Here is a 16,925-nt window from a genome sequence, read left to right on the forward strand (position 1 = left end):
AAGCAGAAATAAGCCGACAATTTAACACTTGACAGAGAATCATGAGGCCATAACCTAACTAGGTTATACCTATTGATCAAGTTTGTATTTTAAGGTTGTGTTGTCTTGCTACACATATCTCGAAATACATTTATTTACCAGAATGGTTTTGGAGTATATGCTATTAAATCCTCCTAATTTTAAAGTCCTTTTGTGAGATATATATTGATATTTAAAATATTACTGCTAGTCATTGTTTGCATGTTTCTGAAGTTATCTGTTGTTGACTTTGTGAGGTTCTATGAATGGTTCTCAAAGTTGTATAAGGACTGAGATGGGTTTGATATATTATAATAATATTATACAGTAATATATCATACTTGGGTACCTGGCATTGATCATAGGTGTGTGACCATAGCTATAGTACCTGTGTGGAGTATGGCTACAGCTGTGGTACCTGTCATATCAGCGGAGGGGAGTGTGGCTACAGCTGTGGTACCTGTCACATCAGCTGTGGGGGTGTGGCTACAGTTGTGGTACATGTCATATCAGCGGAGGGGAGTGTGGCTACAGCTGTGGTACCTGTCACATCAGCTGTGGGAAGTGTGGCTACAGCTGTGGCACCTGTCACATCAGCTGTGGGGAGTGTGGCTACAGCTGTGGCACCTGTCGCATCAGCTGTAGGGGGTGTGGCTACAGCTGTGGTACCTGTCCCATCAGCTGTGGGGGTGTGGCTACAGCTGTGGTACCTGTCCCATCAGCTGTGGGGGTGTGGCTACAGTTGTGGTACCTGTCACATCAGCTGTGGGGAGTGTGGCTACAATTGTGGTACCCGTCCCATCAGCTGTGGGGGGGGGGGGGGGGGGGGGGTGTGGCTACAGTTGTGATACCTGTCACATCAGCTGTGTGGGGTGTGACTAGTTATATTTGTTGGTCGTTTCTTTTTTAGTTAATATCACTTTGTGAAATGGTACTAAATAAAGCTGTGATATTTTTGTTAATTTGCATTCTTGAGGCATCCTCTTCACTCATGTTTATTAAAATTATGATAAAATATTTCATCTCTTTGTTTTTTTTCTCCGGATGGAAAAGCACTCACATTTATGCTAGAACTGTCGTTATATGATGACCAATTTCACTGAACACACCTTCTGTGTCCCAACACACTGCCTTACATAATGAAACTTTAATTGCTCCTTATTAAATAATTGTGAATTTTCATGGCCTTTAATAACACATTACCAATGTTGATTTTTTCATATTTGTGAATCAACTTTTACAGGACAGATGTTTTCAGATTAATAACTGATGACTTGGTCAATATGTTTAACTGGAGCAGGTGAATGAGTTATTACCTGTCACGCTATTTCTGGTTAAAGTTTCTGATCCATGTTTGCTTACATATATTTTTCATACACATGTATAAACATAAAACAAAGATTGATTCAGAAATAATTTATTAGCAGAGTGATTACACAAGCTTGTACAGGTGTAGCTTAAAGATTCAAACATAATGTAATGTATACCTCAAAATAATCCGTTCACTGCATAGCATGCAGGAATAAACAGTTAATTGTAACATAATATAATCAAGCCATTAACTTTATAATAGAATTAGGGCATTAACTCACAGCTTGTTGGAATGTACTCATTAAATATATTGTAGATTTATAAGGTGCATGTTTGTAACAAACCAAAGTGACATGATTTCTAAGGGAAGATAACAGTAACAAGCCAAGGAGGAATGATATGATGGATAAGGGGAAATAATGACATTAGAGAGATGCAAGGGAGAGAAGTCTTGGTGGACTGTGATAGGAACCAATGGAGGCAGGCAATTTATTGAATCATCTAGGATTACAGAGAATACACAACAAAATAACAAACAAGATGTAGGGACTGAATTAAGTCTAAGATTAGGAAAAGCACATTAAACGTGTTGCAAAACATGGGTATTTAGGTGCACATAACGGATACAATGTAGTTTAATAAAAGCAACAATACAGATATATTTATTATATAACTTCGACATCTCTAGAAACAACAATAGTGTGACCTTACACAATAATGCTCCCACTGATATAAACATCTGATATAAAGATTTGACACAGAAAAAGTGACCCTAAAGTTTAATGTGTATGCTCCATCTAGCACATGCACTATATCCATGATCAGCAGTACCTAACATAATGAATTGTGCTAAATTTTGGATGGGTCTACTTGTGATGTCACATTTACACATCTGGATCAACAAATCATTCTTAATCCCATCATATATAGGCCTGTTCTTTGTGTATAAAGTTAAACTGTTAGGCACTTTCTGTTTCATACACCAGAGAGAAAGAGTCCCGGGAGCTGGAAATAGTTCATAAACAAGTCCTACCCCTCTGAACAATACATTGTAAAGCACCTTCAGTTTGAGCCATAATAACATCTCCCTCGAGGTCAGTCCTCTGGACAGGTCATAACTAACAAAATCAGGATTCTGTAAAACTATGTCCATGGTTAAATCTAGCCATATGACATGTGGTGATGAAATTCAGACCAATTTCAATATTCACCTTTTAGTTATGAATTTTTAATGGTAATGACGGTCAACAAGGCAATAATGTCATTCTCACAAAACATAAATAAACCCCTGTATTCTCTGGACACAGGGCTGACCTCTGGGGATTTCATACTAACATCAACATAGAAACATATTGCTAAAAACAAATTTCTAGATACATCAATATCAACAAGTCATAGATTTATATAATCTGTGCAAAAGAGAAAAATATCACAGAACAGCTATTTGATAAAAATACTAAACACTCTAAACATCATCCAATAATCAAAACAATTTTAAATCAGGAATGCCTCGCCGAAAATATAACTTTGATTTGTAAGAAAATAAGCTATCTATGGTACAAGTTTAATTGAAGTACCAGATCAGCCAGATGTGATGATGAGAAAGCCTGATTTTTCTGCCTCTTTTCTAATTAAAATATTTATGTTAAAATAAAAAGCTCTAGCATAATTGTTGATTTCACTAATTGTATTGCAGTGTTTTGACTGTAACACAAGAGATGGATAAGCACTTCATGATCATGTAAATATCACAGATCCACTAAATAGGTGGTGAAAAATGGACACCAGTGTCACAACCAGTGGGCACAAACTTTGTGCCATTGACGTGTGACATTATAAAATTGGTACTTAAAGAAAATTGTAACATAGTGGACCCTGGTACCATTTTCATTGGACGGTATGAAAAGATAACTGGACAAACAGATGCCAGCATCAACACTGGACGGCTACTTGGGTCAGTAACACAGATACGCTTTACTTATAACAATTAGTGACTGGGTTTGTGTCAATACTGTTCTAAGGTGAGACATATTGCTGAGAGGCAATACAACAAAGCATACAGTAAACAGATAACATATATCAAAGGATGTATAGATTTATACACATTGCACATACAGAAAATTGGTGCATTCACACTTATATATAAGTTATTAAAACAAAATACACCTTAATAAAAACAAATCAGGGTAAACATTTCATCAAATTAGAAAGTTCCTTCTTCACTTTTGATAACTACCAATAATAACAGAAAAATTTTGTATCCAAAATACAAAGCAAAAAAAAAAAAAAAAAAATTCATAACAAGAATTCTTCGTTGATGATTTTTCCTCACTGGCAAGACATGAAAAGACCAGATTTGTTATAAAGAAATGCTGGTGTAAAAAGCTAGATTTTTCCGATGGTGTGGATAAGATTTCATAATTAGAACTTACATGTCCTTGAGGTATTTAATGAAATAGTTTGAAATGACAATAAGTTCAAGACCACACAATTCAGAGAATGATCTGAAAAATAAATAGTTGCAAAATTACATCTACCTAGGTAAATAATACACTAATATGTTACGATTGATATTGCATTAGTGTTCAGTTGTTGCCAGTGGTGGGCACCTCTATATGTTGTTCCCCGTCAGGGTGACGTGGGGACTCCCCTGGGACCGGTGTCGTGTTGGACGACTCTGGTACAGGAGAGTTCTGTTTGGATGTTCCTCCACGAGCAGACACTGGCCTTGCTGTCACCCTTCCTGATGTGGGGCGTGGGGACTGCAGGGGTCGTGCAGAAGTAGGACGGGCCACGCGGACCGGAGGGGCCTGTTGTGTGACACGCTGTCCACCAGTCTGGTTAATGGGTGGGGGAGTCTGATGCATTTGGGGGTGTAGTGTGTATGGATCCTGTAAATACATGTACAATTATTATACCTGACATGACTGTTAATACCAAACAACATTCATTACTGATCAATATTTCAGTAATCTGTATAACAAGCAGCAAAAAGATAGAGGGCTGGGTAAGTTTAGTCCCCACAGACAGTACTTTCAAGTAGGTGTGATATTTTCATTAGTGTAGATTTTTGAACTGCCATTGTCGGTGGTACTTGCGTAACATACATAAGTGTTAGATAAATCACTTACCGGACGTCCCTGCTGCTGAGCCTGTGTAAACTTTGCTTCTATTTTCTCCATGCGTCCCTTATAGATGTGTCCATCTGCTCCCTGTACATTCACCTCTTCCCTACAACATAAACAGGTTTATCCCCATCAACCTAACATTTTCAGCAACTGTTCCCAATGTATATAGTCTGGAAGGAATGTGATAACACTGTATGCTTTATTACAATAGCTAAGAAAATGACTTATCTTTCGGTATAAATATAAACCAAATGTATATGTTATGTGTATATATATATACATATAAATGAAAACTTCAAAATAATGCTTCTCAATCAGGACAGAATTACTCGGATAACAATACATACTTGTATAGAGGGTACACAGCTTCCTCATCTTCTCGGAACAAATGGCTGCAAAATAACAACAGATTATATACTAAATATCAAATACTATTAAAAGATCTAAGTCCTAGACAATCTCAAGACTGTCACCTTAAGCTTGAATTTGGCCAATTACATATACCCATGTGTACTTTCAAATTGATAAAGATACTTGTTTTCATCAGGCAAAACACCTGGTCACATCCAATGAATTCTGCACCTCATGCAGTAACTACTAGTGATATCAAATCCAATGTAATGTCAAAATAACTCAAAAGTTTCTTTAATCATAATCACACCAGTCATGTGATTTTCCATTTTTGTTAGCCCTAAGGTTCTGGTCTACACAATCAAAATCACAATGGAAAGTTGTTGTATTGATTGCTAATGAACAGAAAATACTTTTATTTAAACACTACAACAATAAAATGGCTTGAAAAATTTGTTTAGATCTTTTAGTAATGATTGAAATACGGAATAAATGAAACTGTATTAGGGGTACATATAATCTAGTAAAATAGACTATGTAATGAATGTGGTGCTGAATTGTTCCATTGAAAACCTTTTTGAAACTAGCCAGGAGGCATTGCAAACTCACCTGAGGTGGGAGAGGCGTGTGATGCGTTTGTGTGGGAAGGTTGTGGTGTGGTTCCCTCCACAAGCCCTCTGAGTGGCGTAGTAGTCAGCTATCTCAGGGTTAGCGAAGCTGTCAAAGTACAGGTAACAGTTAAAGACCAATATACGCACATACTACATATAACAATATCAATAACTGTTAGTCAAAGGAAGAAAATTTCAGCAGGTTTACAAAGTTTTATATCAGAAATGTTAGAAAAGGGTTCTTAAAAACATTAAAGTCACCAGATACAGGATAATTATGTTATTAATAGGATTGGAAAATACTACTGTATCTTTATCAACTGTTATTCCGCCATCCATATAACAATTTTTAGGACTCTGTTAGTAAGTTGAACTTAAAACCATCCCATAATATTCATGCAGTATCATCTGCTCTTATACAGAAAAGATGTGTTTATCTGTCCATAACCTAGTTTTCAGCCACATGACTGGGACAAGAACATTAGGATTGAATAAATACATTTGTATTTGAAGTGAAGATAAATACTTTTGTGCCATACAACATGCACATGCATCGGTGAACCAAAAAAGATACCTGTGCAGGTGTGACAAGAAGTGTACAGGTGATAAGAGGGTTCAGGTGAGGATAACACAATGATACAGGTAACCTTCAATGTAGTTTGAAAAATATCAAGTGAAGACATGAATGCCCTTGCTACTATGCAAATCAGAATCTGATCAGCACAGAACTTGGTGTTATGATACTAAGGGGCAAATATGAATCAAATCTGTTGATAGATTCTCAAGATAAGAAACTGATTCAGAACAGAACACAAAGTGACTGAACGACCTGGGTAACATTTTATGCCCCACAAAACATGGCGTAAATGATGATGAATGAAATTAAAGACTGTTTGATAGTGAACACTATAATCACAGAATATAATTCATAATGAGTAAAACAAACTTGGTTATCTAGAAAACTGTCCATGAATAAGAGTAAAGAGAATTCTGGGAGCTGACTGGTACCTACACAGCTAAATATCTGCCTGCAGGGATCTATAGTAAACAAGTTTAACATGATATTCAGGCTCCTGGACCTGCCTGCAGGGATCTACAGTAAACAAGACTAACATGATATTCAGGCTCCTGGACCTGCCTGCAGGGATCTATAGTAAACAAGACTAACATGATATTCAGGCTCCTGGACCTGCCTGCAGGGATCTATAGTAAACAAGTTTAACATGATATTCAGGCTCCTGGACCTGCCTGCAGGGATCTATCGTAAACAAGACTAACATGATATTCAGGCTCCTGGACCTGCCTGCAGGGATCTATAGTAAACAAGTTTAACATGATATTCAGGCTCCTGGACCTGCCTGCAGGGATCTATAGTAAACAAGTTTAACATGATATTCAGGCTCCTGGACCTGCCTGCAGGGATCTATAGTAAACAAGTTTAACATGATATTCAGGCTCCTGGACCTGCCTGCAGGGATCTACAGTAAACAAGACTAACATGATATTCAGGCTCCTGGACCTGCCTGCAGGGATCTATAGTAAACAAGTTTAACATGATATTCAGGCTCCTGGACCTGCCTGCAGGGATCTATAGTAAACAAGTTTAACATGATATTCAGGCTCCTGGACCTGCCTGCAGGGATCTATAGTAAACAAGACTAACATGATATTCAGGCTCCTGGACCTGCCTGCAGGGATCTATAGTAAACAAGTTTAACATGATATTCAGGCTCCTGGACCTGCCTGCAGGGATCTATAGTAAACAAGACTAACATGATATTCAGGCTCCTGGACCTGCCTGCAGGGATCTATCGTAAACAAGACTAACATGATATTCGGGCTCCTGGACCTGCCTGCAGGGATCTATCGTAAACAAGACTAACATGATATTCGGGCTCCTGGACCTGCCTGCAGGGATCTATAGTAAACAAGACTAACATGATATTCAGGTTCCTGGACCTGCCTGCAGGGATCTATCGTAAACAAGACTAACATGATATTCAGGCTCCTGGACCTGCCTGCAGGGATCTATAGTAAACAAGACTAACATGATATTCGGGCTCCTGGACCTTTATATTTTATTGTTAAACTGATCCTTTTTAAATTATTGGTATAAACATTGTATAGGAAGACATAACAGCTGATGTGGTGATAGCGTGTAGATATATAATCTGAACACACAGTGATGATAAATGCCATCAAACTTTTGAAGCAAGTGACAATGCTTGACCTTGACCTTTGACAAATATAAGTAGAGATATAATGTTGCCACTCTGCTGTAGTACTAAGTACTTCCATGCATATAATCACTTACGCCTCACGCTGCTTCTTGAAAGTATCAAGGTCATGGCCAAAATGAACAAAAAAGGCTCTCAAGTCTGATTTACGAATTCTCACTAACTCCTTTTCAGCAAGAGCTCTTTCAAAGTTGATGTTGTTTTTTCCAAGGAGACCACTTCAAAGGTGAAAAGCAAGAAAGAAATGAAAAGAAAGAAGTGATGAGAGGAGGGTGTGTGTGAACACAGGACCAGTGGTTTAGTCAGGACACCGAGAGAAGAGAGGTGTCCCTAGAGGTGCAGGTCCCTGCTGACTAATCATGATCTCAACAGTTCTAATACACAATCATGCATGTCTGACCATTCAGTGGAAAAGCCAAACCCATACCCAAATGCACCATTCACTTTTAGTAATGTAAGGGAGTCCATCAATTACATTCATCTGTATATCTCTTATAGAAAAATCATGGTGCAGCTTGTTTGCATTGAAACCGAAAATGAGAATAGTCAGATAAGCATGAAATATATGATAATATTTATTCTGTGACAGATGAATTGCTTTTAGAATCAAAAGTATTCAATTCAAAAGTTACTATTGATCTTTTGCAGGTACATGTATTTAAGTAAAAGTTATCACTGGTATACAAAGTGACCTTGTGTTCCTTCCTTAGTGATAACAACACACAGGATCTTAACATCCATACAAAATAACTCAGCTGTCACAGATAAAATGTACACTTACACATGCAAATGTAGAAAAAATAATGAGAAACATTGTATTGATTGTATTGAATATCGCCCACTGGAGTGTGGATATGAGACACCCAACCACCAGGTAAGAAATAACCTTCACAGGTAAGTTTATATTTCATCGTAGGAAAATATTCAATTAAAACTATTACAGGTAGAATATCTATTTTAAAAGAAATGACACCTTTAATTGGTAAAATATTTAAATATAAGAGTTTTCCAGACAAATACCAAACAATAAATGCCAATAGCAAATGAATTAGTTTGAGCTGATGTTTACTGTGTATACACACTGAGGACTTGTCCTTCACAGTCTGCAAACAATCCTTACCAGGATCACCACAGCAAACTGGTGTAAGTGATTTCCCATCAAACCAATGCTTGATTTAGGGCGTTTAGAAAGCCAATATAGACAGGGCCAACAAGCTGTCGCCATGTCAATATTGACAACAAATATGATTTACTCCGACATTAAAGGACTGAAGGAATGTTTCGGCTAAATATTGTAGCTTTGTAGCAATATTTAGGGACCAATCCATCATAACATACCAAAATGTTGACACAGAACTAAGTAAATGTCCTGAAAATGTCCTCGTGTCAAAGCCAAGTATTCACACATTCTATGATTGAGGAGTTTGGAAACCTGGTGGCCAATTGTTGATAGAAAGTTTTGAGTTTAGGACTGTAGGTGACTTAAGGACAGCAAAGGGAGCTAGCATCTGAACATAGTATCTAATCTTGTTGACAGTGACATACAGAGATAGAAAGTGGGTTTTAATGACACTGATCAATATCATGTGATACAATAGTGGTGTGAGAGGGCCTGGTAAATGTTGGCCAAGTTGTACAATGATGGAATATAGTGCAGCACTGCATATCACAATATGGAGAGGGAGAGGCAGCATGGGTGTGGCACTCTGGGGAGAGGCTGGATTCTATATATATACAGGGTAAAAGTTAGTAATATATAGAGCAGAGAAAAGTTAGTATGGTATAATATGAGGAGTATGATTTCATTCCTCTAGTAAAATTACCGAGCACTGGGCTTGTCTATACCGGCATACATTCTGTTCAGGTAAACAATATTACAACATCATACATGTATAAATATGACAGCCACACAGAAACCTAGGTTAGGTGCATATGACAGCAACATATAATACAGCAAAGAAATAATATGAAGCAAACAAGAAAATAGTAAATAAATATCAACAAAAACTGCATAGTGCTTTTATATTGTGGAAGTGAATTTCGGTACTTGATATGATATATATTAACACAATAGTTGACAAGCATGGTCTCATCTTGGTGACGAGCATGAATTTGTAAGACTTTGATAAATTCATTTAAACAAATTGATTGTGCGAAGGGAAATTGAAAATACTGTCATCAAAATCACAAAGCACTATGTTGTCATTTAAAATCCTACTGTAATGTATTAACATGTTCTGTTACAAAACAAACAATCCAATACCCATTAGCGAGTTATTTCTGGCTAGAGTGATTTAGTTAGGAGTTTGATGTCAGATCTCACTGGAGTGCTCTTCATACAAAGAAAAAAGCATTCTAAACTGTTAACATCAAGGGCAGATTTTTGTTTAAACAGATTAACGAGAAACAATTTGATAGAAAGTACCACTTTAAAGACATGTCTAGTACAGCTTTTCTAAATGGGAGGAGAGAAACTTCTTTGGTAACTAAGGGAGTGGTGTCCATTGGTTGCTAGAATTCTAAAAGAAGCAGAGAAGGCATAATCCTTTTATGGCAGAAAGCAGAGGGGTAGTTTTTCTAGTTTATAAAAAAGATGAATAATGTATTATATGTCCCTGGTTAGGATTACAAAGAAGATTTTTATCTTAATATCTTACCTCTTGGCATGCTGACGGATCTGGTCAAGTTCAAATGTTGTGTAGGGTCTTGGGGAGCGAGTGGGTGCCAGTCCATTGTGTGTAGGTAAGGAGGGCACAGGACTGTAAAAGTAACACCACTTTACAACATCACGCTAGAGAACAAAATGGATGATCTGTACTGAGAACAGTGTACCATCATGCATCTCTCTATCCAATATTCAGAACTTCTGTTTGAACATTATCTGCTGATCTAGGATGATTTAATCCACATAATGTGTATTTCTTGCAATACCTACTGATGAACTCCCAAACAACACCTACTGATGAACTCCCTAACAACACCTACTGATGAACTCCCCTTCTAACAACACCTACTGATGAACTCCCTAACAACACCTAACAACACCTATGAACTCCCCTTCTAACAACACCTACTGATGAACTCCCCTTCTAACAACACCTACTGATGAACTCCCCTTCTAACAACACCTACTGATGAACTCCCCTTCTAACAACACCTACTGATGAACTCCCCTTCTAACAACACCTACTGATGAACTCCCCTTCTAACAACACCTACTGATGAACTCCCCTTCTAACAACACCTACTGATGAACTCCCCTTCTAACAACACCTACTGATGAACTCCCCTTCTAACAACACCTACTGATGAACTCCCCTTCTAACAACACCTACTGATGAACTCCCCTTCTAACAACACCTACTGATGAACTCCTCTTCTAACAACAACTACTGATGAACTCCCCTTCTAACAACACCTACTGATGAACTCCTCTTCTAACAACACCTACTGATGAACTCCTCTTCTAACAACACCTACTGATGAACTCCTCTTCTAACAACACCTACTGATGAACTCCCTAACAACACCTACTGATGAACTCCCCTTCTAACAACATCTACTGATGAACTCCCCTTCTAACAACATCTACTGATGAACTCCTCTTCTAACAACACCTACTGATGAACTCCCCTTCTAACAACACCTACTGATGAACTCCCCTTCTAACAACACCTACTGATGAACTCCCTAACAACACCTACTGATGAACTCCCCTTCTAACAACACCTACTGATGAACTCCCTAACAACACCTACTGATGAACTCCCTAACAACACCTACTGATGAACTCCTCTTCTAACTACATCTACTGATGAACTCCTCTTCTAACAACACCTACTGATGAACTCCCCTTCTAACAACACCTACTGATGAACTCCCTAACAACACCTACTGATGAACTCCTCTTCTAACAACACCTACTGATGAATCCCCTTCTAACAACACCTACTGATGAACTCCTCTTCTAACAACACCTACTGATGAACTCCTCTTCTAACAACATCTACTGATGAACTCCTCTTCTAACTACACCTACTGATGAACTCCCCTTCTAACAACACCTACTGATGAACTCCTCTTCTAACAACACCTACTGATGAAATCCCCTTCTAACAACACCTACTGATGAACTCCTCTTCTAACAACACCTACTGATGAACTCCCTAACAACACCTACTGATGAAATCCCCTTCTAACAACATCTACTGATGAACTCCCCTTCTAACAACATCTACTGATGAACTCCCCTTCTAACAACACCTACTGATGAACTTCCTCTTCTAACAACACCTACTGATGAAACTCCTAACAACTTCTAACAACACCTACTGATGAACTAACAACACCTACTGATGAACTCCCCTTCTAACAACACCTACTGATGAACTCCTCTTCTAACAACACCTACTGATGAACTCTAACAACACCTACTGATGAACTCCCTAACAACACCTACTGATGAACTCCTCTTCTAACAACACCTACTGATGAACTCCCCTTCTAACAACACCTACTGATGAACTCCCTAACAACACCTACTGATGAACTCCTCTTCTAACAACACCTACTGATGAACTCCTCTTCTAACAACACCTACTGATGAACTCCTCTTCTAACAACATCTACTGATGAACTCCCCTTCCAACAACATCTACTGATGAACTCCCTAACAACATCTACTGATGAACTCCCCTTCTAACAACACCTACTGATGAACTCCTCTTCTAACAACACCTACTGATGAACTCCCCTTCTAACAACACCTACTGATGAACTCCCTAACAACACCTACTGATGAACTCCCCTTCTAACAACACCTACTGATGATCTCCCCTTCTAACAACACCTACTGATGAACTCCCCTTCTAACAACACCTACTGATGAACTCCTCTTCTAACAACATCTACTGATGAACTCCTCTTCTAACAACACCTACTGATGAACTCCTCTTCTAACAACATCTACTGATGAACTCCTCTTCTAACTACACCTACTGATGAACTCCTCTTCTAACAACATCTACTGATGAACTCCTCTTCTAACAACACCTACTGATGAACTCCTCTTCTAACAACACCTACTGATGAACTCTAACAACACCTACTTCTAACAACACCTACTGATGAACTCCCCTTCTAACAACACCTACTGATGAACTCCTCTTCTAACAACACCTACTGATGAAATCCCCTTCTAACAACACCTACTGATGAACTCCTCTTCTAACTACATCTACTGATGAACTCCCCTTCTAACAACACCTACTGATGAACTCCCCTTCTAACAACACCTACTGATGAACTCCCTAACAACACCTACTGATGAACTCTTCTAACAACACCTACTGATGAACTCCCCTTCTAACAACACCTACTGATGAACTCCCCTAACAACACCTACTGATGAACTCCCCTTCTAACAACAACACCTACTGATAACAACAACTGAACTCCCCTTCTAACCCCTTCTAACAACACCTACTGATGAACTCCTTCTAACAACACCTACTGATGAACCTCTGATGAACTCTTCTAACAACACCTACTGATGAACTCCTAACAACACCTACTGATGAACTCCCTTCTAACAACACCTACTGATGAACTCCCCTTCTAACAACACCTACTGATTCTAACAACACTACTACTGATGAACTGAACTCCCCTTCAACAACACCTACTGATGAACTCCCCTTCTAACAACACCTACTGATGAACCCCCCCACCTCTAACAACACCTACTGATGAACTCCCTTCTAACAACACCTACACTGATGAACACAACACCTACTGATGAACTGATGAACTCCCCTTCTAACAACACCTACTGATGAACTCCCCTTCTAACAACACCTACTGATGAACTCCCCTTCTAACAACACCTACTGATGAACTCCCTAACAACACCTACTGATGAACTCCTCTTCTAACAACACCTACTGATGAAGTCCCCTTCTAACAACACCTACTGATGAACCCCCCCTCTAACAACACCTACTGATGAACTCCTCTTCTAACAACACCTACTGATGAACTCCTCTTCTAACAACACCTACTGATGAACTCCCTAACAACACCTACTGATGAAATCCCCTTCTAACAACACCTACAGATGAACTCTTCTTCTAACAACACCTACTGATGAACTCCTCTTCTAACAACACCTACTGATGAACTCCTCTTCTAACAACACCTACTGATGAACTCCCTAACAACACCTACTGATGAACTCCTCTTCTAACAACACCTACTGATGAACTCCCCCTTCTAACAACACCTACTGATGAACCTCTCTTCCAACAACACCTACTGATGAATACCCCTTCTAACAACAATGATTGAACTTTTGAAGACCTAAGTTCTTCACTTACCCTGTTGGCATGAGATCCACTGGTCTGTCACATGATATGCAGTGGAATTTTTGAATCAATTGCCTGTTGAAAAAGAAGAGAAGTAATATTAAAAAATTAGATACAATGATCCTTACACAATTGATCTGGAAAGGATCCCAGATAACAAGGACATTAACAGTACGACATTAACTGTAACTGAATCCTCTGTACTGACAGCTGGACCAAATGAAGACTGAAATGAACAGAGCAACTAGTAAATGGTTTTTTTTAAATTACATAAATCGTTCATGCCTACAAAACTTCCATTTCATTTTCAAGACTTGATATGTATATCTGAATAAATCCATGAATGAAACATATCAGATAACATTGATAAATTAAAGGGCTAAAGTTAGCTCTTCTCAATGATATTCTAATGGCGAAAGATTTTTCATTTACTTTATTTACTGTTTGCAGAAATTCTAAATGTGATCTTTAATAGTTAGCCTAATTCAACTGAAGTTTGTTGAAAAACCTTTGTGACCATTGAAATATACAATTAAAGCAATGCAAGAATCTGCATTACAAATTAGAGCAGTTGAGAGGGTCACCAAGAGGGTGAGTTAGTGAACGGGGCTTCAGGGGGACTCTCAATGTCTTGATTACAGGCAACTGTATCAGGTCCGAGTTGTTTAATATGAAAATCTGTCACTCACTTCCTGATACCAGCAGCATCATCTTCGCCCCACTCAGTGGACACCTGTGTGCGTTTAAGCTTGTCATTGAGTGCCTTGAGACGACTCTCCAGCCATTCCTTTAGAGGGTCAAGTTCTAGGCGGTCAAGCTTTCCATCAATGTCCTCATTAAGTTTATGACAAGTGGTGTTAAAGTTGTCTTCCTACCAACACAACTTACTCGTTAGACATATGTCATGGGTAAATGGTCAACAGAATTATCTTTAGCCAAACATTACTGACGTCCAGTCTTCTATGCAATATAATTTGACAATGATTGCATCAATAGTCTCTAATGCCTTACTGATAAGATACCTTTAACAGATTAGGGGCGTGTGACTCTCACTAATCACAGCCATTAAGTTGTAGTGAAGAGATAAGCAGTTTGCCCCAACATTAACCTTACAATCACACTACATAGGTAACCCACTAGGTGGGGCTACAGCTGTTTAAAACTGTCCATGGTAAGATTGTCAATATTTTGTCAAACAAGTACATACGTATCCAGACAGCTTTTCCAGAATTTCCTTGATCATCTTATTGATGTCATTGGTTGTAGAATCAAACAGGCTGTGGTTGACTTTGTTGTCCAGGGACCGCTTGTCTGCTTTCTGTAAAATAACCGTACCAGAATATGTATACACATATCACACAAACATAAGGACTATTTGGTATGAAAATAATTTTATAAAATCTGAAGGATTACACAAATGTGGTATGTAACTCTATGATAAATAAAATATCCTGGACCTATTTAATAAGAGTTATATTCTGATTAGAATAATGCCATGCTTACTGTTCATATGATAATGATCACAGGTGAGTCAATATTCACATGGGGAAACATAGGACTTTACCCGTCTTTGCTGCACTCTGTATACTATACATGTAAAAGCTGGTTGTGCCTTAGAATGAATGTAATTGTCCTATTGTCTTTTTCTGGTGTTGTTTGACCTTAAATGACTAAAACTGTTGATAGATCATAAAATGATACAAAAACAAAACAATCTGCTAAATTGATTACTAAGGTTAAAGTTGAATTTTACTGATTATTCAGATTAAATCTTTCCTATGAATCTATCACTATTGAGTTAAGTGTATATCATATTCATTGTCAGACTTTACAGGAGGCCAAATGAGCCGAAAGTGCTCACTTGTTGTGAACCTTAAAAAGAAGACTATATCACTTAAGCACATTTCTACAAACTTGAAAGCCCAGTCTGTAAGCATGCTACCACATAAATTCCGTGACCAATTTGTTACTGAAAAGAAGCTTGAAGTTCTTAACACATTTAACCCCTATGAATCTGAATGTAGTTTAAGTTCATGAATTTGAACCAAACTAGTATACCTTCATCCCAGTATCCTACTGAACCAATATCATGATTCTTGACCTCTTAGTTGTAACACATTTAGCCTCTGTGACCTTGAAATGGGGTAAAGGTCATTCATTTAAATAAATTTGGTATAGTTTCATCATCAAAGAGCATGACCCAATGTCGGTGGGCCTGATGGTTATCAAGAAGAAGTTGGTTATGTTGATGCCAGACAGATGACACTGCATCATTGTATAAACTCACTGTCTTTTGGCAAGTGAGCTAAAAACAGATGCTGAAATTTGAAGCAGAATGAGTTTGAAGCACAAATACTCACCACATCCACCTCCATCTGCACATACTCCTTGTCTGCCTTTATCTCATTCAGACGGTCACAGTAGGCCAGCAGATCCTGTACAAGGCATTCATATATCATTACTTACTTAAACAATTGGTAAACATTTAAAATGATAGCTTTTTATTTAGATTTTAAGAATGGGAACATTCTATATGGGTAAGACAACACTGCATGGTCTGGAAGGAGAAAGGAAGTTTAATACGACTGTCATGTCCCACAGAATATCATCTAGAGATGATATGTAGCATGATTAAGTTTGCTTCTTTATGCCCAGTAAAGAGCTGGTTTTCAGCTGTACATACAGCTAGTTGTTACATTTTAGGCTTCATACTAAAAATATTTATAGACACAAGATCAAGAATTACATCTGTGTTGATGGTTAGTATTTTGATTTCTATTTGGTAACGTAACATAAACTAAAACCTGTATACATTTTATTTAGTCTTGTTTCCATCGTTCTACAATGTAACTTGATGGTGATGATATTGTGGTAGTTAAGTCAACAGAATCCTTAGATATGGCAGTG

The 16,925-nt window shown here is 38.1% G+C and overlaps 1 protein-coding gene across 1 annotated transcript in view; it reads right to left on the reverse strand.

The window, feature by feature from the left end:
• Positions 1–3,449: 3,449 nt before the first annotated feature.
• The window catches only part of LOC132546889 (glutamine-rich protein 2-like), a 47,044-nt gene continuing 33,568 nt past the window's right edge, over positions 3,450–16,925 (reverse strand). The window contains exons 11-20 of the mRNA XM_060210616.1: positions 16,379–16,453; positions 15,226–15,336; positions 14,708–14,889; positions 14,031–14,093; positions 10,314–10,415; positions 7,734–7,874; positions 5,418–5,525; positions 4,805–4,849; positions 4,461–4,560; positions 3,450–4,220 (exon numbers count right to left, since the gene is read on the reverse strand). Of these exons, the coding sequence (XP_060066599.1) occupies positions 3,915–4,220; positions 4,461–4,560; positions 4,805–4,849; positions 5,418–5,525; positions 7,734–7,874; positions 10,314–10,415; positions 14,031–14,093; positions 14,708–14,889; positions 15,226–15,336; positions 16,379–16,453 (1,233 nt within the window). The 3' untranslated portion in view covers positions 3,450–3,914. The remainder of the gene's footprint in view (positions 4,221–4,460; positions 4,561–4,804; positions 4,850–5,417; positions 5,526–7,733; positions 7,875–10,313; positions 10,416–14,030; positions 14,094–14,707; positions 14,890–15,225; positions 15,337–16,378; positions 16,454–16,925) is intronic.

Source organism: Ylistrum balloti, unplaced genomic scaffold (genome assembly GCF_031769215.1).
Source record: "Ylistrum balloti isolate Yb309-2 unplaced genomic scaffold, AGI_CSIRO_Ybal_v1 Utg369920, whole genome shotgun sequence".
NCBI lineage: Eukaryota > Metazoa > Mollusca > Bivalvia > Pectinida > Pectinidae > Ylistrum > Ylistrum balloti.